The sequence below is a fragment of the Labeo rohita genome, chromosome 25 (genome assembly GCF_022985175.1).
Source record: "Labeo rohita strain BAU-BD-2019 chromosome 25, IGBB_LRoh.1.0, whole genome shotgun sequence".
Taxonomy (NCBI): Eukaryota; Metazoa; Chordata; class Actinopteri; order Cypriniformes; family Cyprinidae; genus Labeo; species Labeo rohita.
The window spans coordinates 1,324,552-1,349,640 of record NC_066893.1 but is presented as its reverse complement, the minus strand read 5'-3'; the positions used below and the strand labels follow the sequence as shown (position 1 = coordinate 1,349,640).

The 25,089-nt window shown below is 34.2% G+C and overlaps 1 protein-coding gene across 1 annotated transcript in view; it reads left to right on the top strand.

Moving 5' to 3' along the window:
- LOC127156179 (uncharacterized) overlaps nt 1–25,089 on the top strand; it is a 70,731-nt gene that overhangs the window by 21,577 nt on the left and 24,065 nt on the right. The window contains exons 2-3 of the mRNA XM_051098914.1: nt 2,701–2,750; nt 9,344–9,692. Of these exons, the coding sequence (XP_050954871.1) occupies nt 9,444–9,692 (249 nt within the window). The 5' untranslated portion in view covers nt 2,701–2,750; nt 9,344–9,443. The remainder of the gene's footprint in view (nt 1–2,700; nt 2,751–9,343; nt 9,693–25,089) is intronic.

Below are 25,089 nucleotides of genomic sequence, written 5' to 3'. Positions count from 1 at the left end.
GTTTATGAACTGGTTCTGTGTGAACCTTTTAAAAACGGCCTTAAAACTGTTCTGTTCCAGTTGCGTTCAACCGGACTGTTTTGCGCGGGAGAATTTGAGCCTGTGTAAACGCCCCCAGAGAGCACTTTTAATTCGAATTATTTATTTTCCGTAACATACACTGTTTTAATTATCATTTGTGAACCTGGACCACAAAACCAGTCATAAGGGTAGATGTTAGGGCCAATTTGAAATTGAGATTTATACATCATCTGAAAGCTAAAGCTTTCCATTGATGTATGGTTTGTTAGGATAGGACAATATTGGCCGAGATACAACTATTTAAGGGTGCAAAAAATCTAAATATTGAGAAAATAGCCTTTAATGTTATCCAAATGAAGTTCCAAGTTTTGATATATTCACGGTACCAAATTTACAAAATATCTTCATGGAACATGATCTTTACTTTTTGGCATAAAAGAAAAATCGATAATTTTGACCCATACAATGTACTTTTGGCAATTGCTACAAATGTACCCGTGCTGTTTATGACTGGTTTTGTGGTCCAGGGTCACGTTTATATTTGATTGTTACGAGGAGTTTCAAATGGATGCATGCATTTTAGATTATTTTATGACTATTTCAGTTTTTTTGCCATGTTTAGCGTACTGATTTGAGGGGAAATATAAGTAAAGCCATTATAATGCAAAATCATACCGTTTAAAACTGATCAAATGTGCACTGGAAGCAACGGGATCGACGATTATAAAAGTTTATTTTATGAAGTTCTGTAGTCTGTTCGAAGAATAGTGCAATTTGCTAATAATAGTCGATATTGCGCGCCTGTCCAGCTTTGTTGTTATGAATGGAGCGTGGCGTTTTTGTTGAGACGCGTCGCATGAGGACTCAGGCGAGTTAATCCTCTGACATCCGCCGCTCTCACACGATGCGCTCAGGAATCCCTGCACTATTAACATGACTTCCGCGAATCAGGATGGAGCAGACCGCCACTGTTACGACCCCTCGAATGCAGATGGAGGAACACATGATACTCACACTACACACGAGCGACTCGACACACAGCCTGCTGCTGGAACAGGTAAAGGGAGCAGGTGTCCATATATACCTGAAACCGCTCTTATATGCGAGCACCTGAGCGCGCAAAGCGTGTAGGTAGGCCAAGTTATTACAGAATAATAAAGATGCTCGCATAAACTATTTATCTAGACATCTCTTATCTCTTAACAAAACATAAAGGTATGGCTTGAATTCCTTGAACAATTTAAACACGGAGAGGTGACTAATCTCATTTGCGAGCTCTATTAATAGACTTAAGTGCTTGCTTAATGCAGCATGACTCTCTGTGAAAAGTGTATCTGAAGTCTATATATAAAGCAGGTGTTGTGGATTTATGCATCAAACCTTTAACCGTAATTGTAGCCACAGATATAATATGGTTACACTTTAAAGGAGGATAATGCATTAGGCAATAGCACTTGATATAAGGCTTGAAATTGTGTTGATGCACTATATACAGGTAAGTATTCTAATGCATTATAACTAGATAAATGAGAACAACAGTATAAGACATTATGAATGCATTAGTTAGGTTTCATGAAAAGCATTGTCAATGAGTTGTTAGACTGGAATAGTTGTAGATCTTCAGATTTTGTTCAGACACCTGTTGACCTGTAAAAGACTCTCTCGGTTGAGACATGCAGTTGAGCTCAAATGTTTACATACACCTTGCATAGTCTGCAAAATTAAGAGGGCTCATACAAAATGCATGTTATTTTTCTGTTTAGTGATAGTTGTTCATGAGTCCCTAGTTTGTCCTGAACAGTTAAACTGCCCGTTGTTCTTCAGAAAAATCCTTCAGGTCTCACAAATTATTTGGTTTTAAAGCATTTTTGTGTATTTGAACCCTTTTCAACAATGACTGTATGATTTTGAGATCCATCTTTTCACACTGAGGACAACTGAGGGACTCATATGCAACTATTACAGAAGGTTCAAACACTCACTGATGCTCTAGAAGGAAACACAATGCATTAGGAGCCAGGGGTGTAAACTTTTGAACAGAATGAAGATGTTTTTCTATTTTTGCCTTAATATCTTATCTTAATATCTTATCTTGTCCTCAGTGTGAAAAAATGGATCAAATACACAAAAAGAAGGATTTTTCTGAAGAACAGCGGCCAGTTTAACTGCTCAGGACAAACTCATGAATAACTATCAAAAATAAATAAATAAATAAATAAAATAAAACACTGCTGTGGTTCATTCAGGTAACAACACAGTATTAACACACTATGCATGTTTGATCCGTTTTATTGACAGTAAAGCACTTTGTGACTCCTTGTCTGTGAAAGGTGCTATATAAATAAATTTTACTTACTTATTAAAAATCAAGTGTATGTAAACTTTTGAACAGGGTCATTTTTATAAATTCAACTAATTTTCTCTTGTGGACTATATGTAAACATCTTTTATGTGAAATATCTTATTCAGGTCAGTACTAAATAAAAAATAACATGCATTTTGTATGATCCCTCTTATTTTGGTAAAATAATTAACATTTTGCAGATTCTTGCAAGGTGTATGTAAACACTTGTCCTCAACTGTATGAAAATTGTGTTTATTATACAGTTATTTTCAGCAGTTTTATTTGTTGAATCCTTAAGCATTGTTATGAATATATCGATTTGTGTTTTCATCTAGATATTGGTTTCATGGACCAAGAAGGACCTGCATTTACAGTCAAGGAAAAGGTACTTGTTAAGCTCAATAGACACCAAAAGTGACAATATTAAGTATAATAATCATGCTTTGAATTTAATGAAGGATGCCAAATATGCACTGGTGTGCAATATGTAATTATACACAAATTTACACTATTAAAATGTAGAATAACAGAACAAGCCCCTCTTTCCAACTCCCCAATCTATGTCTAAAGTTTGTTTTGGGCCAAAAGCCTCTCACCATAAAAAAAAAAAAAAAAAAAAAAAAAAAAAAAAGAAAAAAAAGAAAGTTATATAGGCCTATAAAATGCAGCGAATAATGATTTTCTGAACTCCAAGTATCACGATTTCCTCAAAGTAAACAGACAATATTCTACACTGTAAAAAAGGTCAAAAAATTTAAAGATATGATTTCTGTACTAACATCAAAATTAATTGTATTAGTTAAAAGTCCAAAATAGTATTTAATATGACAGAATCACCTTGGGTCACATTGGGTTAGACTAACAAAAGCAACAGATCAGATCAGGTGGAAATCGCTGCACATTTTCACTTTTTACAGTGTATAATCGTTTGTCTCAGTAGATTATACTTTTATTTAGAAAGAGTCAATAACTCCAACGGCTAAATGAACATTGATTGACGATAATGGTGTATGAAGAATGTTCTCTTTCCACAAAACGTTATCAGATTTGATGCATCACAGTCAGTTTTATGGTGATATGACTTCATTATGCAGTTGCTTTGCTCATAAGTACGATAAAGATCCAGTCGGTTGCATTTATGCTGTTTGTTCGCATATATTCCATTCAGGAATGTGGATAAATTTGTTTTCTACACTCAGTAAAAATGTTTGTCCTAACACAATGATATAGCTACAGTTAGGTTAAAAAAAAAGATGATAACAGCTGTGATGTGAGTAAACCTGTCCCTGCAGTGACTGGAGTAATTGGTGCCCGTTTTAGCCAAACGTCGCTCAATCGTGTTATTTATATCCGTGTTTACCAATTGTTTGTTTATATGCAATTCCTTTCTCCAGTCTTCAGGGAATTCCTCAGCTTAACTGAGCTTTAATACTGCCCGTTTCTATTTGCCCTGGAGTTGTACGTTTATCCTGTAAGGTAGTTCTTGTTTGTGAATTTGTGTCATTTCCTCTTTGGTGTCCTTTTGCCACTCCTTGCTCAATGAAGCCTCGTCCCATGCTGTGTTTTGACCCCAGGTGGATCCTGTGGCTTTGAGCCCTGTAGTATTCAGACTCTGTTGTGAATATATCACATGTCAGTCGATGGAAATGGACACACCAAAGCTAGTAGTGGATTAGCTAAAGTGTCGCAGCAGCTGCAGAGTGAACATTGTGGCACATTTTTTCAGAGCCGTGTCATAGTGGTTCAGCAAAGGGTCTGATTTCCGTGTTTATTGTCCGGTGTTGTAATAAACTTTACAGAACATTAATGATGTTGTTTTTAGCTAAAATGTGTTCTGTGCCTAAAGGAATGTTCTGGGCTTAGTACAAGTGAAGCTCTGTGGACAACATCTGTGACATATTGTCATTTACTACATGAAGTTATTTAGTTTTGTACCCAAGTTTGTAAAAACAAGCACAGCGTGCTCTTTACAATGGGAGTCTATGGGGCAAGGCATTCCGTTTTAAAGCAGAAATGTGCAGATAATATTTTTGTTATTTATTCTTTCATTCACAAATGTGAAGTTAAATTGATCTTTTAGCAATGGGACTACTTTTAAGGCAGATGAATATCTGTAATTCTTCTTTCTCACACTGAGCAAAAAAATTACCTGTTTTTGTTGTTGTTGTTTTCAGTTTTTGGGTTTTGTTTTATTATTGATCTGTTTTGGGTTTTGTTTTTGTTGTGTTTGTTTTGTTTTTAGGTTTTGTTTTGTTGTTGTTTTGTGTATCTTTCTTGGGGTTTTGTTTAGTTTTGTTGTAGTGTTACATTTTGGGTTTTGTCTGTTTTTTTTTTTTTGTTTTTGTTGTTTTTTTGTTGTTGCTGTGTTTTGTTTTGTGGTTTTTATTATTGTTTTATTTTTTATTGCCCTTTTTTGGGTTTTGTTTAGTTTTGTTGTTTATTTTTGGGTTTTGTTTTGTTGTGCTTTGTGTTTTTTTTGTTTGTTTGTTTGTTTTATTTTGTTTTGGGTTTTGTTATGTTGTATTCAGCTGTTTTCCTTTGGGTTTATTTTGTTTTGTTGTTTAGTTTTGTTTTAGTTTTGTTGTTTTTAGTTTTGTTTTGTTGTTGTGTTGTGTTTCTGGGTTTTAGGTTTTGTTTTGTGGTTTTGTTTTGGGTTTTGGGGGTTGCTTTGTTGTCTTTTGAGTTTATTTGGTTGTTTTGTTTTATTATTGATTTGTGTTGGGTTTTTGTTGTGTTTTTGGTTTGTAGGTTTTGTTTTGTGTATCTTCCTTGGGTTTTGTTTTGGGGTTTTGTTATGTTGTGTTTTGTTTTGTGGTTTTATTTTGGTTTGTTGCCCTTTGTTTTGGGTTTTGTTTAGTTTTGTTGTTTTTGTTAGTTTGTTTTGTTGTGTTGTGTTTTGTTTTATTTTGTTTTGTTGTGTTGTGTTTTGGGGTGTTTAGATTTTTTATTTATTTATTTATTTATTTAGGGTTTATTTTGTTGTTTTTTTTTGTTTTGGGTTTTTTATGTTGTTGTTGTTTTGTTTTGGGTTTTGTTGTAGTATTGTGTTTTTAGGTTTTGTTTTGTTGTTGTCTTTTTGTTTTAGATTTTGTTTTGTTGCTGTGTATCTTCTTTGGGGGTTTTGGTTTTTGGTTTGTTTCATGGTTTTATATTGTTTTTGTTGTTGTTGTTGTTGTTGTTGTTGTTGTTGTTGTTGTCTTTTGCTTTAGATTTTGTTTTGTCGTGTTTTGTTTGGGTTTTTAGGTTTTGATTTGTGATTTTTTTGTGATTTTATTTTGGTTTGTTGTCTTTTGGTTTGTTTTAGTTTTGTTATTTTCTTGGGTTTTGTTTTGTTGTGTTTTGGGTTTGTTTTATTTTATTTTGTTTTGGGTTTTGTGTGTTGTTTCGTTTTGTGAATTTATTTTATTTTATAGTTTTGTTATTTAATTTTGTTTTTGGGTTTTGTTTTCTTATGTTTTGAGTTTTGTTTTGTTGTTGTTTGTTTTGGGTTGTGTTTTATTGACGTGTTTTGTTTTGGGTTTTTAGGTTGTGTGTTTTTCTTTTTGGGGGGGGCTTAGGCTTGTTGTTTTGTTTTGTTGTTGGGTTTTATTTTGGGTTGTTTTTTTTTTTGGGGGGGGGTGTTTGTGGTTCTGTTTTATTTTGTTGTTGTGTTTTGTTTGGGGTTTGTTTTGTTTTTGTGTTGTTTTGTGATTTGTTTTTGGGCCGTATTGTTGTTTTTATATGATCCTGGAAGATCCATGTACACAGATGCACATCTTTCAACATCCATTCTGTTTTTCTTCTAGAATCAGAACAAAGTCACACAGAGGAGTGTTTAGTCTACATTTCGTTCAGCTAGACTTCAGACCAAAGCCTGTTGTCCCAACAACAAATCTTCAGCTTAATTAGATTCCTGTAAAGTTTAACAATGACTTCACTGCACAAGTATTCGGAAACATGAAATGCTTTAAATTTTCTGCTGTCCAAAGCAAATCAGCCCTTGTCCAGAGAGGCCCAAAGTACAAGCGGCCACATGCACACAGTGTTTCTTAATTAATTGCAAATGGCTTAGATTACACATCCGACCATCATGTATAGGAAAACAATTCCTCGCCAGTTACCAATGCGTGTGTAATGAATACCTATTGGAGCTGCCTGTTTAAACTGACTTGAATGAGGGGACATTTTACTGAGACATTCTTGTCTAATGAAAGACATGACATGCCAGTGGAAACGGAGGCAAGAACAGCTGTGACATGTGGAAAGCTGGGATATTTTAATGTGACGTCTCACTGAAGGGAGCTCCGACACTAGTCTGATTGATTTCTGGTTGCTGGCATTATATGAAAAAGCTAAAACGGTTCGGTTGAGGCGTTTGTTTTGGATATGCAAATAAAAATGTAGCTCACTTTTTACAAAAAAAGAAAATAGTTACAAGTCTCGACACCAAGCGTAGCACTGAAATATACATGGCCACCACTGAGGTCTTAATGAACATGAGCGCTGCTATAAATGACACAAAGCCCGCTGGGATTTCTCTTTCCAAATGAAGTGTAGTGGAGGTTGAGTATGGACTGAAGTCTGACAGATGAACTGTGCTTAATGGCCACTTCCAGAGAGGTCTCATCTCCACTGGGCCGTGTACGCACATCAGCAGGTGACTAAAACAGCCACTGCACTTGTCAAACTGTCACATTACAGCCTAATGAAGAGTAATCATCCCGGCGTTGAGTGAAATGTTATTCCTCAGCTAAAGGGTATTTGTGCTTGTCAACCCGTTTTAGATTAGCACAAAAAACGCCACATGATGCAGTTACGGTGAAGATAAGAGGAAGTTAGTGCGGTAATGTTTGTTTAATGATGGTTCACTGTGACTTGAGCAATAAATATGCCAGAATGGGTAACCGGGGTTGCATATTTAGATTAAATTAAGCTGTCACTCAGGAGAGTCTAGACAGGTTGCTACCAAATGCTGGTTTGTAAATACTGATAAACATATATTTATTAAATATGTCAAGATTGTATGGATTTTTATTTATTTATTTATTGTTATGTTAATGGGGAGAAGTCATTAGGTACGCATTACTTTATGGTGATTTAGGTAATTCATTTTTCTATAATTAATAATTAATAATATCAATTCAACAGATTCTAACAAAATTAGGATCCTGTATGATTTTAACGGTTAGATTGACTGAACAAAACAAAACACTTCTTTCATTTTATGTATGTAAAATATTAATTTATCTCAGATGGTCTAAGTTCTAAGCCGAATGTTGTAATAATATTATATATATATATATACATATATATATATATATATATATATATATATATATACGCAATTTACCCCATTTATAAATACATATTGCAAATGTTTTTAAAGCTAGCTAACTTTATGTTTGATAATTTATGTTTAAATATTATGTTTTTTCATTGTGCATTTCAGTTAATCTCAATCAAACTGCAATTGGGTTATTTTGATTATGTAAATATAACAAATAAAAAAAAGTAAACTAATACAATAAGACACAATAAAAAATGATAACATAATGAAAACATGATTTTTGTTATCTGTTTTTGCATATATATATATATATATATATATATATATATATATATTATTATCACTTTGAAAGTAATTAAGGTGTTTCATTTTTTAGGATTCATAAATAAACTTTTAACAGCTGCATTTATGCAATAAATTACCATGAAATTATTCAATGAACTGGCAAAACCGCATACATAAATAAACAAATAAATAAATAAATACATTTTACAGTATATTTTATTTCACTGTACTTTATTTTATTTTGTTTTATTTTATTATTTAATTTAATTTAATTTAATTTTTTTAATAACTTTGTTAATTACTGCTTTTTCTGATCTGACCCATAATCACTTTTACTGATATAACCTGTTGGCCAGTGATTTATGATATGAAAATTAAGTGTACTGACATTTAACTATCAAATCAAATCATCAAATTATTTTGGTTAACATTTTCAATGAATTGACATATCTGAAAATGTACTATAAAAAGGGGGGAAAAAATCCCTTTTAGATTTTTATATTATTCATTTACTTACTACTTGTTTTCTAAAAAAAAAAAAATATATATATATATATATATATATATATATATATATATACAGGGGTTGGACAATGAAACTGAAACACTGGCCAATATAGTGTTGGAGGTTTCATGGCTATATTTATGCAGCCTGGTGGCCAGTCTTTACTGATCGCACATTCCACCAATAAGAGCAGAGTGTGAAGGTTGACTATGTGCACCCAATAGCTCAAACATTGTACCCTGAAGGTGGTGCCGTGTATTAGGATGATAATGCACCAATACACACAGCAAGACTGGTGACAAGAGTGGTTTGATGAACATGAAAGTAAAGTTAAACATCTCCCATGGCCTGCACAGTCACCAGATCTGAATATTATTGAGCCACTTTGGGGTGTTTTGGAGGAGCGAGTCAGGAAATGTTTTCATACACCAACATCACATAGTGACCTGGCCACTGTTCTGCGAAAGGAATGGCTCAAAATCCTTCTGGCTACTGTGCAGGACTTGTATTTGTCATTCCCAAGATTAAATAATGCTGTATTGGCTGCAAAAGGAGGCCAAACGGCATACTAATTGTGGTCTAAACCCAGGTGTTTCAGTTTCACTGTCCAACCCCTGTATATATATATATATATATATATAATAAGTAACACTAGCTTCTCTGTTCTTTTTGTAAGGCCTCTAACACTAGTTTGCTTTTTTTTTTTTTTATTCTATCTGTTTTCTTTTTATGTATTATATAATAAAAAAAAAAAAATCTTTGCTATGTGTACTGCATTGGGCTGTCTGAGACTTGTCATAGCACTTACATGTTATTTCTCTTTTGTTGATTTTGATTGCTTTCATTGTCCTCTTTTGTAAGTCACTTTGGATAAAATAAATGTCTAAATGTAATGTAAATATGTTCTGTTCTCTGTTTTCAGGAGTCAGATTTTTTGGCTCCATCTTCATCGCACACTTTAGGATCAGGGCAGCACATTTGCGAGGAGTTAAAACATCTGACTCAAGAGGGACTAAAGCCAGATGTCAAGGTTCCCACACCAACACCAGCTCAGGCCTTCACAGATGAGTCCACAGCGGTGTCAAAGCCACGGTCAGGGTCTGGATCCTAATGAGAAACTCCAAGAACCAGAGCCTGAACAGATCCGGGAGAACAAAAGGTCAGATCAGGAAGATCTAATGCAAGATGATGAGACTCTCATGACACAGAGAAGCTACGAATATGATCCAGAGGAAGGGATGCCAGCCCTGGTGGTCACCCAACCTGATGAGGTGAGTAGAGACCAAAACATATCATCACACCATGTCTTTCAAAACCAATATGACTTTTCTTCTTTCTTCTGTGGAACTCAAAAGGAAGTGTTTAGCAGAATGTCCAAGCTGCTTTTTTTTTTTTTTTTCATGAAATTAAAGTGAATGCCATTCAAAACGACTTAAATTTCAGCCTTTTCACCACAAAGCTAACATTTGGCTTCAGAAGTTTTAGATTAGTGTGTGTGCTGAAATAAATAAATAAATACACCATGAGACTCAATTTCTAACTAGATAAAAAAGTTTGTCAAGACAAACTTTATGTTGGCTTGAGAAAGCTGGACCAGAAAGTTTGAAAAGTTTTAAAAAGTTTGATGGTTTTCAGTTTGAAATAGTTTGAAGTTTAAAGTAGTTTTAAAAGGTTAAAGTTTGAATGCAGACTTTTAGATAGATAGATAGATAGATTCTAGCATGATTAGAATGTTACTAGCATGTTGCTAGCATGATTACCAATTTGTTAACATGTTGTTAGCATGTTTCTTGCATGATTAGCAAGTTGTTAGTATGTTTCTAGCATGATTACCATGTTGTTAGCATGTTTCTAGCTTGATTAGCAAGTTCCTAGTATGTTGCTAGCATGTTTCTAGCATGATTATCAAGTTGCTAGCATGTTTCTAGCATGATTAGAATGTTACTAGCATGTTTCTAGTTTGATTAGAATGTTACTAGCATGTTGCTAGCATGATTAGTAAGTTGTTAGCCGGTTGCTAGCATGTTTCTAGCATGATAAGCAGGTTTCTAGCATGTTTCTAGCATGATTAACAAGTTGTTACCAGGTTGCTAACATGATTATCAAGTTGCTAAGATGTTTTAGCATGATTAGCAGGTTGCTAGCATGTTTCTAGCATTATTATCAAGTTGTTAGCATGTTTTAACGTGATTAGCAAGTTAGTAGCATGTTTCTAGCATGATTAGCAAGTTACTATCATGTTTCAAGCATGATTAGCAAGTTACTAGCAAGATTCTAGCACGATTAGCAAGTTAGTAGCATGTTTCTAGCATGATTAGCAAGTTACTATCATGTTTCAAGCATGATTAGCAAGTTACTAGCAAGATTCTAGCACGATTAGCAAGTTACTATCATGATTCTAGCATGATTAGCATGTTAATACCATGTTTCTAGCATGACTAGCAAGTTATTAACATGTTGCTAGCATGATTAGCAAGGTATTAACATGTCGCTAGCATTTTTCTAGCATGATTAGCAAGTTACTAGCATGATTTAGTTGCTAGGCTTGTCTAGACAGATAAATAGATTCGAAATATTAGAATGGAAGTTTGAATTGATTCGAAATAGTACATAGAAGGGTCTTGATTGAGTCTCAAGGGATTCTGGGAGTTTAAGTTTGAATTTTGTCAGTTGGAGTTTGAATAGTGTTGCTCATTTGAACATTCCGTCAATGTAAGTCTACGGGATTTTTATGATTTTTAATCTTTAATTTTATGAGAACTATAAGTCGGATCAGTTAGAAAAGATACAGCAACCCGAGTCAGATCAGTCTGAAGGTCTGGGCTGAGTTTGGTGGTTCTAGCTTGAAAATTTGACTAAGAAGAATAATAATAAAAAGCTTAAGTAGCAGATCACTTTCTCAAGCCAACCTAATAACAATGGAATATTATTCTTATTTTAAAAATAAATTGGGTCAACACAAACATTCTGACATCAAAATGCTTATATTATTCTGATTTGATAAATACATTAATCTAACTTGGATGTATCACCACACCAAAAAAACATTAATGCTTTAAACAAATGCCTGTATTTAATAGATAACTTTATATGTTGTATTTATATCTGTGATTAGTATTCATACATGCTGAGTGCTTTGTGTGAAACTTCAGTGTGTTTTCCACCGGTCTCTTTGTTCTGCTATATGTGTACAGTCGAGTCTCGCTCTCGCATACAGTCTTTGTTCTTCGTGTAAATGTTATCTCTGATCATGCGCTGCTCTGCTTCCCTTGCGCATTTTGTTCATCACAGATGTTTTTCTTCTCACAAATGAAACAGTTCTTCTGATAAGGTCTACACTTCTTTCATTTTATGTATGCAAATTATTAATTTACTTCTTAGATGGGTGCTGGTTTTACAGTTGTTGTCGTATCAAGATTTTACTCAGACAACGGGAAGTTCACTGAATGTCGCAGTGAAAGCTTTGAAACTTTGTTTAGAATAAGAAAATGTTTGTAAAGTCTGTTAACAAGACAGAATCGCAAACCAGAAATATGATTTATGACAGGATTTAAAATGCATTTATTTTATAGTTCAAGTCTATTAACATATTTACTGACACATCGCTTGAGACTTACTGATAACTGTATTTGGACTACTCCTTGTGCACAATGCACATTTCTAAATACTACACCTAAAATATGCTTTAATGTCACTGTTGATGAGGATTGTATGATCTTTAAATATTTTGCATTTAAAGACCAATATAATTTAAAGTGTACCAAAAGTATATTTGCAATAGTTCCACTTTAGCACAATCAAATATACTTAAGTATATCTTTAGTTGGATTTTCAGCACTACTTCTGCACAATTAAAGTGCATTAAGTATAAAATTAGTTTCCAATTTAGCAGACTTTAAGTATGCCAGTTTAGTAAATTAAAGTACAATGGCAGGGTATTTGTACCCTGCCAAGTACATAATATGTAAATGTATTTATAGTATACATTTTAGTATATTTATTTTTCATTAGGGTAAACACTTCAGCTCTGCCCAGGCAGTTAAACTGAAATTAAATCAAAATTATGCCTAGTTATTTTTGTGCTTTAAATTTAAGTTATTAAAATAAAATAAAATTAAATAAATAAATGAATAAATGAATGAATGAATGAATAAATGAAATAATCTAATCTTTAAGACATAATTGTGTTTACATAAATAAATTAAATAAATAAATATTAATAAATAAATAATTCAGCTCTGCCCAGGCAGTTAAATTGAAATTAATTCAAAATTATGCCTATTTATTGTTGTGCTTTAAATTTAAGTTAAATAAATAAATAAATAAATAAAGACTTAATTGTGTTTACATAGTTTAGATATTTTGGATTTTTTTTTTTGTTTTTTTTTGTAAATAAATAACTAAATAAATACATAAATGAAATAATCTAATCTTTAAGACTTAATTGTGTTTACATCGTTTAGATATCTTGGATTTTATTTTATTTTATTTTTTGGAAATATAAATAAACAAATAAATAAATAAATACTTAATTGTGTTTACATAGTTTAGATATCTTGGATTTTATTTTATTTTATTTTATTTTATTTTATTTTATTTTATTTTATTTTATTTTATTTTATTTTATTTTATTTTTGGAAAGAAAAATAAATAAATAAATAAATAAATACTTAATTGTGTTTACATAGTTTAGATATCTTGGATATTATTTTATTTTATTTTTGGAAATGAATGAATGAATGAATGAATGAATAAATAAATAAATAAATAAACAAACAAACAAACAAACAAACAAACAAACCTGAAACTGATTTTAATATTTTAATATACATTTCTGATCTTATTTTAAATATCATTGTGCACATTCTTCCAAAGCTTTGTGTCAAAATCTCTTACCAAAATGTTATAATTTGCTCATTGACCCAAAAATGAAAATTCTAAAATTTACTCGTCCTCATATTGTTCCAAACATGCATGCTCTTCTTTGTGGAAAACAAACCGAACATAAAAAAAGATATTATGAAGAACACTGGGAATCTGACCATCAGTGCTGCCAAGTCCACGGTTTTCCCGTGGAATTAGGCTACTTTAACATTATTGCTGCCGGTTGTTTTTAATGTCCACGGGTTGAATCAACCCCAATAACGTCATATTTAGCCCCTGACATGCAAATTTACCAGAGGAACCCTGACAAAAACGTGTATTGTATCCCCCAGAATGCGATTTTTAACGTTTTTAACGTAAATAGTTTTGGGCTAGGTTTGAGTAGCAATTGGGTGGGGTTTGTTGTGAAAACCTGGCAACCCTGATGACCATTGATGTCTATTGTATGGACAAAAAAAAACAAACAATCACAGTATAAAATAAAAAATAATAACTGTTGTGCTCATTATTCCAAATGTTGGTGTCAAAATCTATTACCAAAATGTAATAACAATAACAAAAACAAATTTCTCAAAATATTTTTTTATGCACCACAGAAGACAGGATGTCTTCATACCGAGTAATAACACAAGAGTGAGTACATGATAACAGAATCCCTTTAATATCTGACTGACGTCATGAATCCCCCTTATTTCTCATCCCTCCCCGCCACTTGACTCCATTCTGCTAAGTATAGCCCACTTTTGACAATCCAAGCCAATCCAATCAAATCCCTAATGGATAAAATCCCACTGCTAAATTTCAGAAATAGTCTCTGTAACAATAATACCTCTGTAACAATGTGCCATTTTTTTGGGTTTATTATTTTTCTTCCTACAGCACAAACAATATGCATTTGCGGAGCAGTATTTTATATGTGCATTTGCTCAGACACACACCTGTTAGTGTGGACGCGTGTGTGTGTGGCGCAGTAATGATATCTGTGAGCAGGACTAGATTGATGGCTCGGCTGGATGGGCTGCACACTCTAAAGTGCCCCTGGGGGAGCCAATAGATAAATCAGTTTAAGCCCTGGACCCCATTTAAAAAGGCTTTGGCAGGTTAATGTGATATCCACTCCAATACATTATACCAGCCTCTCATTCAGGTAAATAGGCACTTACTCTGGCCTGACCCACACTCTCTGCTATCCAATTGTGTTTATTTCATTAGCTCATCCGTACAGAGTTTCCAATGACACAGGATTTCAATTGATCCTGGGCTGAAGATGATGGCTGGCATCAGGTGGCTGTGATGCGTTTAGGAAATAGAAGGTGTCGGATGCGCTGTGACTTATGGGTGACGCTCAAGAGGCTCTGTGGCGGTGCGGACAGATTCGGATCAGGGCGGTCTGCGGGTCTGGATCTATCGTGGCATTCCTATGGGTGATCGCCAACAGTTAAAAGACTGTTTACAAGCTCAATCACTGATAAAATGCACCCTAGCACCTTGACGCCTGCCCAGACAACATTTTTCGGCATTGAGGCTGTGCTCCTGATTTAAAGTGTATGTTTAGGGTGCCTTATATTGTACCATACCTCATTTGGCCTATTCTGTTTTTCTGTTATCAACACAATATTATGCTATTATTAACAACATCTCCTATAGAAGAATGCATTGCAAATGAGAATGCTTTAAAGGGGTCATCGGATGCTAAGTTCACTTTTACATGTTGTTTAAACATTAATGTGTGTTGTCAGTGTATGTACAAATCTACCCTATAATGATAAAATCCATGCGGTGGTTTTTAATTAATCTGTAAAAATAATATCCCCTTTTTCAAATCAAGTCATTCTCAGATGCCTGTCGGTGTGGCGTCACACCCACAGAGGCCACTCCCACGATAGTTGATTGACATGAGCGTTTTACCTCAGATCAGCCATAACAGTCTGCCCTCTTTGTATATCTCAGAATATCTCAGATTGAGCGATTGAGGTGTTGTGTTGCTGGATGTAATAATGAACATAGTGGTCATCATTTACTCTCGACATCTGAGCTGCTGAAGATGCAGTAGATTACGTTTGTTTGTGAAGGGAATGCGCCTCCCGATCTACATATATCCGTCTATATTTGCGCAAATCATTCGTGATTCAGTTTCACTTACAGCAGAATAAGGGTTTTTTTATGAATCTTTGTGATCGCCTTTCCTTATAATGTGCTTGTTAGCAAGTTTAGCGGCTAAACGCGGCTAAACGCGGCTAAAGTAAACAGGCTCGTCACTCCACAGAGAGAAGGGAGGGGCGGGGCGAGCAGAGCTCATTTGCATTTAAAGCAGCCTCGACCAGAATGAGATGATTTTCGCAGAGCTGATTTTGACAAGGTAAAAAGGGTGTTCTTTTACACAACCATTGTGAATTTTTAACCAAAGTATATTATAGACTTTTCATTAAGTCCCTAAAGAATCATATCAACTTGTGGAAAATGGGCATCCAATGACCCCTTTAATATCACCACTGTTTCTCCTAGAAAGCAATGAGATTAAATAGAAAGGTCTTATGCTTCTCTGATTTTTTCTCCTGAGAAAAAAAACCCCAGTAATCTCATATGTCTCCTACAGAGTTTCAAAACAACCATCTCAAGATCAGAAATTTACAGAATACCTGAAAGTCTGAAATCAAATTTTTGAGATTTGAACGCTGGTGAAAAAAAGCTTAAATAAATAGACAAACATATTATGGAAATTTAAATTAACAGAAACTTTAAAAAAATGCAATTAGTTAAACTGAATTAGTTGAAACTTTTTTGACCCACTTAAAGGGGTCATCGAATGCAAAATTCGATATGTTGTTTGAACATAAATGTGTGTTGGCAGTGTGTGTACAGAAGCACCCTATAATGATAAAAATCCACACAGTGTTTTTTTATTTAATCCCTTTAAAGTGGTCATTGGATGCCCATTTTCCACAAGTTGATATGATTCTTCAGGGTCTTAATGAAAAGTCTATAATATACTTTGGTTAAAATTTCTCAGTGGTTGTGTAAAAAACATCCTTTTTACCTTGTCAAAATGAGCTCTGCAAAAATCATCCCATTCTGGTCGATGTTGCTTTAAATGCTAATGAGCTCTGCTCGCCCCGCCCCGTCTTCTCTCTGTGATGTGACGAGCCTGTTTACTTTAGCCGCATTTAGCCATGAAACATGCTAACTACCACATTATTAGGAAAGGCGATCGCAAAGATTCATAAAAACCCTTATACTCACTACTGCTGTAAGTGAAACTGGATCACGAATGATTTGCGTGAACATAGACGGACATATGTAGATCGGGAGGTGCATTCCCTTCACAAACAAACGTAATCTACTACATCTTCAGCGGCTCAGATGTCGGGAGTAAATGACGACCACTATGTTCATTATTACATCCAGAAACACAGCACCTCAATCGCTTAGGAGCCATTCTTGTCTACGTCCCTGTTCCGGGATCGAAAAAATGGCGATCGGACTGTTACAGCTCATCAGGACGGCTCTAAGGTGAGACGGTCATGTTAATGAACCTATCATGGGAGCGACCTCTGTTGGTGTGACGTCACACAGACAAGATGCTGAGAATGGCTTGATGGCTTGAAGGGGAAATTATTTTTACAGATGAAATAAAAACCACTGTGTGGATTTTTATCATTATAGAGTTTGTGTACACACACTGCCAACACACATTAATGTTTAAACAACATGTAAAAGTGAACTTTGCATCCGATGACCCCTTTAAAGGAACATGCAATAAAACAGGTTGCTGTGAACAGAGCTGATTTTTGAAAAGGTAAAAAGTGTGTTTTTCACAGCACCATTGAGAATTTTTCTTGTATTTAATTTAATTAATATTATATTACCTGCAAGTACAATAAAAATAAAAAAATTAAAATTAAACAGTTGGTAAAATTTGAAGTAGACCACAAGTGCATATTTAATACATTTATTGTATTTATTTATTTCCTTAAATTCCAAAGTCCGGAAGCAAATGATCTGAGCTGTGGTATTCATATGTGACTCTGGACCACAAAATCAATATTTTTATTTTATTTTATTTTTTTATTTTTTTAATGCCAAAAAAAAAAAAAAATCATTAGGATATTACGTAAAGATCATGTTCCATGAAGATATCTTGTAAATTTCCTACTGTAATTATATCAAAACTTAACTGTTGATTAGTAATATGCATTGCTAATAACTTCATTTGGACAACTTTAAATGCAATTTTGTTTTGCATCCTCAGATTCCAGATTGTCAAATAGTTGTATATTGGCCAAATATTGTCCTAACAAACCATAAATCAATGAAAAACGTATTTATTAAGCTTTTATGAGATGTATAAATCTCAGTTTCAAAAAAGTGACCCTAATGAGTGGTTTAGGTCACATATTAAGTTTATAACTCCATAATCTTCCCAACAGTTGTCTAATTAGGACCATGGACCATGCATAAAACCAGTCATAATGGTCATTTTTTTTAGACTGAGATTTATACATCATATAAAAGCTGAATAAATAAGTGTATAGTGTATGGTTTGTTAGGATAGGACAATATTTTGCCAAGACACAACTATTAGAAAATCTAGAATCTAAAAGGGGGCAAAAAAATACAAATTTTGAGAAAATCACCTTTAAAGTTCCAAATGAAATTAGCAATGCATATTACTAATTAAAAAATAAAAAAAAAAAAAGTTTTGATATATTTATGGTAGGATCTTCATGGAACATGATCTTTACTTAATATCCTAATGATTTTTGGCATAAAAGAAAAATTGATAATATTGCTACTATATACCCATGCTAGGGTCACAATGTATTTCTATTTGTATTCCACCTAAGGAATTTAAGGAGAAACATCTGAAACCAAGTAGAGAACTACATGATTTATAAATGAAAATTCCAAGTACAAACTTCACAGCAATGCCATTACCATTTTTGATTCCACAAAAAAACATTTAGTCAAAGGTTCTTAAAAGAATCATCTTTTCTTATATTTTTATAATCTGAAGAACCTTCTTTCACCACAGTGAACCTTTTGTGAAACAGAAAGGTTCTTCAGATGTTAAAAGGTCTTTATGGAACCATTTAGACAAAATGATTCTTCTATGGCATTGTGAAGCACCTTTATTTTTAAGAGTGTATCCTAAACTATAAAAGAACATTTGAGCAATAAAATGTTCCTAATTAATGCTCATTCAGCAGTGGGGTAGTGCATTTGTCATCATACGTCAAATTAACGATAGTACAACCCCGTCTGATATAAGTGTCCTTTATAATGATTCAAAGACATACAAATGATTTAAAGAAAACATGTTGTTAATCATTCAAGTAGAACATTTAGCATCAGAATGAATTTCCTCCAGAGCTCCATGAGGAATATTCCTCGCATTAAGTCACTAAAATGAAAATATGAGGAAGAAAATCACAATGTCTTGACGTTTTTGTGACAGGTGCAGTTTCACTGAGAAACTTGCTCGTGTCACATAATAGCCTGCACTGTTTGTCACAGATATGCAAGGGGAAACTGCTAAATAATTGCTCTGCCACGGCCATGATGCTGCAGACTAATATTTGGCACAATTGTATACTTTCACAGCTTTCAATATGTCTGTGTGTTTTCCTTGACATTGCTGTTCTTTATTTTAGCTAATACCTGAAATATGAAATCAAACAAATGAACACACATATACAGTATATGCACTGCACCTTTGAACTCGCACTGGGCTAAACACGACTACGAAGCTTTTCTGTAGAGGGAGGCTCCGTGAGTCCAGCGCTCGCCCAAGCTCTGAATATATATTGAATATTTGAATATTGTAGGCACTCGTTTGCATCCAAATGAGTTCTGCTTGTCTGGGTGATGGACAATTTCAACTTGACCCCTGTCTCTTTGTATGCAACCTACAGTTTACTGTCAAAAGCGTCTCATTGTCTTCAGCTCATTTTTGTGTTTACCTCTGGCAACCCCACATTTCTCAGTGTCTCGAAAGTATGGATTTTGTCTGTAAACATTGTATTTTATACCCCAGTCACACTATTGTCTGGGTGAAGTCATCTCCATTCTATTGTTTAAAACCTTCATTCAGAAGCCAACGAGGTAAAGAGATGTGTGGGAAAAATGTAGAAAATGTGTTCCAAATAAGAAATCTGAAAATCGTAGAACATTCATTAGTGGTGTTTGGTCAGCTACACACCAATAAAAAATAATTTTAAAATTATTGGAGTATGTTTTACAAGAAAATACTACTTCAAAATTTCATATTTTATTTGATTTGATTTTATATTTTATTTTATATTTTATTTTATTTTATGCACATATTGCAGGGTCCCACAGCTGGCCTGCTCAGTAAACACTCAGAGAACAGTTTAGACTCACACATTTACACCCGGACCCAGGCAGATCCAACAGGCACAAAGACGCAATGCAGTCGGTGGATTAATTTGGTGACTGCTAGTCTATGACGGGCTCCATAACCCGCGTGTGTGTGTATGCTTGTTCAACTGAAGCCTCTCCAAATGACTTCACCAATCACTTGTGAGAGCAGAGTGTATTTGAAAGCAATTGGCTTCTCAAATGAGAAATATAAAGATACCAATATTATGCATGAAGTTATTTTGGACTCTCAGAGGGCCACTAAAGAAGTAATTCCCCTCGGATGGAGATACCCGGTAACTAATATGAATGCAAATTGGATTAAACGCCTGCATTAGTGTCTGATAAACAATTTACGTTGCTAAGTGCTCAGAAGGGATGCAGCGTTTTTACTCGAGCTCTCGTTTTTTGATAGACTGTGTGATTGAATTCACCCCATGTACTTTTAGTACTTGAACACTTAATAGTTAACATTGTATGAATGCTTTAAAAATGCATTCTTAAACATTATAAAGGCTTTTATACTTTTATCTTTTCACAAACGATAGTGACCATAATCACAGTACATTATAATTTGTATTCAATACAGTTATCATAAAACTGACTCTAAATTCTGACTGAATGAGCCATACTTTAAACCATTGTAAAATGGCAGTAAACACATCTGATACTTATTGTGTTCATACTGTATTGCAAAACAATTTTGCTGCTATTGAGGTGGGATACAGGGAAGGTTAAGGACAGGTTTGATGGTATGGGTAGGTTTAAGGGTGGGTTAAGGTGTAGAGATGATTAACTATAAATGTTATTACAGAAATTGATTACAGATGTAATTTACATGCAGGTATTTTTAAAAATATAAGTACAATGTAAAAACATGTATGTACACAATAAGTGTGTTGTATCAGATGATTAATTTCAATGTAGGTACATAGTAATTAAGGCCACCTAATATAAAGTGATGATGTATGATGTATTATTACCAGTGCTGGGGAAAGTTACTTTTAAAGGTAATGCATTACAATATTGCGGTACTCCATAAAAAAAAAAAATAAATAATAAAAAAAAAATAATAATCAACAATCTGCATTTTTTTAATGGAAAGTAATGCGTTGCATTACTTTTGTGTTACTTTTTGTCAACTGAGCTGGACTTGCTTATTTATTTATTTAATTATTTTTAAAAAATTGGCAACTGTAAAGCCCCTGTCACACCAAAAGTTAAATTAATAAGCTTCAGGTTAAAGGAAGTGCCTTACTCCTGATTTCTCTCAACATGGGGACAGAAGAGATGTCGGTGAATAAATGGGAAAACAAAGTAACTTGCATTACATATTTAAAAGTAAATTTAAAGTAAATTTAAAAGTAATGTGTTACTTTATTAGTTACTTGAGAATGTAATCTGATTACATAACTTGCATTACTTGTAATGCATTACCCCCAACACTGATTATTACTATTAAAATAAATATTTTCATGTTGCTGTAGTTACAATTATTTACAAGAACAGCCATTTTTTTTTTTTTATGGAATTCAATATAAGGCATGCACTCTAAAAAATGCCGGGTTAAAACAAACCAATTTGGGTTATTTTGGCAACCCAATGCTGGGTCAAATATGGACAAGCCCAGTGTTTGGTTATTTTAACCTAGCTTGTTGGGTTAAACCCTTTATCCAACATGATGGGTTGTTTTTATTATTTTTCAATAAATGCAACATTTCACATTAAAACAAAGTAAACGCATTTAAAATCTTTTTTTTTTTTTTTTTTTTTAGATGAGAATTGTGCCATTTGGTGTCATTAAAAATAAAAAATTGTGTAATGTCATGTAAGCTCCTGTATAGCTCCCTATTTATTATGATTACAATCGAACATTACGATTTTTAGAAAGGGAACATATGGGAAGCATTACTGTTACTCAGATATCAGGAACATCTCCTAAAATAAGAGCAACAACAATAATTATCAAACAGTAAATTAGATTTAGATATCTAAATAACCATAAACTGATTGCTGTGCATTTTTTGTAGTTTTGTTCAACCAAAAGATTCTCTGAGTTTTCATATTTTTTCCCATTCATTTCCTACGTCGGTCAAGATGCCCAGCTGGGTTCCACAAACACTACCCAACACTGGAAAAAATATCCCAACATAATGACCCAATAGGCATAACCCAGCAAGGTCAAAAACATTTTCACCCAGCATGTTTAGGAGTGTAAGCAGTTAGCTAGTTTTTTTTAAGCAGCTGTTGAATATTTCTAGTGAGAATGGATAATTCTTTTTGCAGTTTGTCTATGTGTGTGTGAGTAGGTGTGTTTGAGGGCTAATTAAAGGGCTAAGAGGCTTGTCTATGCTTTAGTGAGAGGGCAGCTCATTGTGTCAGCCCTTCTTGAAGCATTACATGCTAAGAATTGTAGAATTAACATCTCTCAGAGAAATCTGATGTAAAAATGTTCCACTAAAACAAAAAACAAACTAACAAAATAAAAACTGAGTACATTATAGATTGTGTATTAAAAGTGAACTGCAAAAATAGTATAGAAATCTTGGTAATACTTTACAATACGGATGCACAAATATGCATTAATTCATGCTTAACTAATGCAGAGATAATCATGAGTTAACATATAACTCATGAAGAACTAAACCATTTATTAATAATTACTTCATCAGCAAATTGTTATTAGTTAAATGTGTCATAATGTATTAATTATCTAATAACTTATTTTATTAACTAATAGTGTAAATTCATGTGTTAATTACCACAGTGGGTTGAAGCCACACATTTCATCTTCCAGTTGTCTGCTTTAATTAATCATTAGCTAATGATTTGCTAAGATAACATTATGTTATGACTTTACTTGTTGAGGCACAGAATTATTAACTAATTGTTAAGTAATATGTCATTGTGGATATGGATTTAGAATTAGTTATTTAGTCATGTGCCTCAACAAGTAAAGCCATAACATAATGATACTTTTGCAAATAATTTGGTAATGATTAATTAAAGGAGACAACTGGAAGTTGAAATGCATGGCTTCAACCCATGAAAATGCATGGCTCCAACTCACTAAGGCACATGACTAACTAACTAATTACTTTAATTACTTCACTTTAAGAATATCTGTTATCGGTCATAATTTATAGACATGGATGAAGCTTTCTAGAGTGCATGTGTCGACCACCTAATATGTATTATACTTCAAAAGGCTACTCATTCGAATGTACACATACGCTAACGTATGCATACAAAAGTATACTTCATCAGATGCCCATTTTCCACAAGTTGATATGATTCTTTAGGGTCTTAATGAAACTTCTATAACATGCTTTAGTTAAAATTTCTCAGTGGTACTTTAAGAAACACCCTTTTCACCTATATCAAAATCAGTTTTGCACAAATCAGCCTGTTCTCGTTGATGTTGCTTTAAATGTTTATGAGCTCTGCTCAGCCCGCCCCTCTCTTCTCTCTGTGGAGTGACGAGCCTGTTTACTTTATCCACGTTTAGGCACAGAACTTGTTAGCTTGCACGTTATTAGGAAAGGCGATTGCAAATATTCATAAAAAAAGAACTCATACTCGCTTCTCCTGTAAGTGAAGCTGGATCACGAATGATTTGCGTGAACATAGACGCATTTGTTTAGATCGGGAGGCGCATTCCCTTTATAAACAAAAGTTATCCACTGCGTCTTCAGCGACTCAGATGTCGGGAGTAAATGACGACCACTATGTTCATTATTACATCCAGCAACAGAACACCTCAACTGCTTAGGAGCCATTCTTGTCTAGGTCCCTGTTCCAGCATCAAAACGATGGGGATCAGACTGTTACAGCTCATAAGGGTGGGTCTAAGGTAAGACGGCCATGTCAATCAATCTATCATGGGAGCGGCCTCTTTTGGTGTGACGTCAAACAGACAAGAAGCTGAAAATGGCTTGATTTGAAAAAGGGGAAATTATTTTTACAGATTAAATGAAAACAACTGAGTGGTTTGCATCCGATGACCCCTTTAAAGGTCAGAGAAAGGGTGAAAAAACCATGGCTTACTTTGTAATTGGACTTCAGGGAAAAAATAAATGCTGTAAAAGTGTATCTTGTTACCTTTAAAGGTTTTGTGTGTCTCTGTAGGGTATTTAGCAGTAGACTAACGGGGTGCGGGCGTCTACAGGACATGACGTGCCATTATGACAGCCTTTCAGGTGTGATATGCAATGCGAGTAGTAGTTTCTAAAATGCATGCAACATTTCAGCGGAGCTCGAGGTAAAACTGTTCTCAATGTGCCAGACTCACGCTGCGATGTCAGCGCATATTTAGCGTTGCAATTTTAAAAAGTTGAGTTTAGTAACTCGGAGGCTCACCCCGAGTCGTCGCCTGTCACAAGCGCCTTCGCTTTGGCTCTCCGCTCGGCCTGTCAAGGTGCGCGGGAATCACAGCGTTGTTTATTCTCTTTGATTTGTCACAGATGTATGCCGCGCTGTTGACACGAGATTCTCTTGTTATTTTACATTCAACATCCTCCCCCCAAGTTTATCTCTCCCCTGTTCTCATTCGAGCAATTCAGTTGACTCTTGCATCTTAAAACGTGTGAAGAGTCTTTAGAAGTGTAGCGCTACATGATCATCAGAGATAGTCGTTATGACAATGTTCCAGTTGTCGTTCGCACTACTGCTCAGTCCATGATACTGATCAAAACCAGCAAAGTGACGCTTTAGTTTCCTTCTCGCCAGTACATGAATACTTGAACAAAGTTAATTAGGCCTCAGACTGAACATGTCCGCAGAGTTTTTAGAGGCTTTTTGACAGGTCTGTTAAAGGACAGCAATAAAGAAGACGAGAGAGGAATGTTTTCCGCTAATGTTGGATGTAATTTATCTCAGCAGTGCACGTGCTGCTTGGGTGAACTAAAATAATATGAAGATGAAGAGAAGTGTACAGGCGACACATTTGCATGTTTTAGAGACAAATGGAGTTGTGGTGAAAAGAAACTATTACCCTTTTGTCCCAGTAATCAGGACCGCATTAATCAGGACTTTAACTCCCTGCACACTTTCATTTCACAGACTATGTATAGACCAGTCCCTACATATGAATGTAAAATTAAACTATAAACTGAGGGTACGTTTACACAACAATAATGAACTAAAAACACAAGCGTTTTTCCTTTGACTTTTGAAATATTTCGCTTACAGGCGACAGTGTTGTCAAAACGATTCCTTTTCACTTGGATCTGTGAAAACAAGTAAAAATGCTTTATTATTCATGCAAGGCCAGTAGGTGGCGATGTCTCTTTGTAAACACTACGTTCCTGAGCATATTCCTATAGACTGAACACATAATAAACGTGCATGACGTCGCAGTTTTCGTGATTTCACATTTTTGTACTTTACACAGTATCGTTTTCAAAA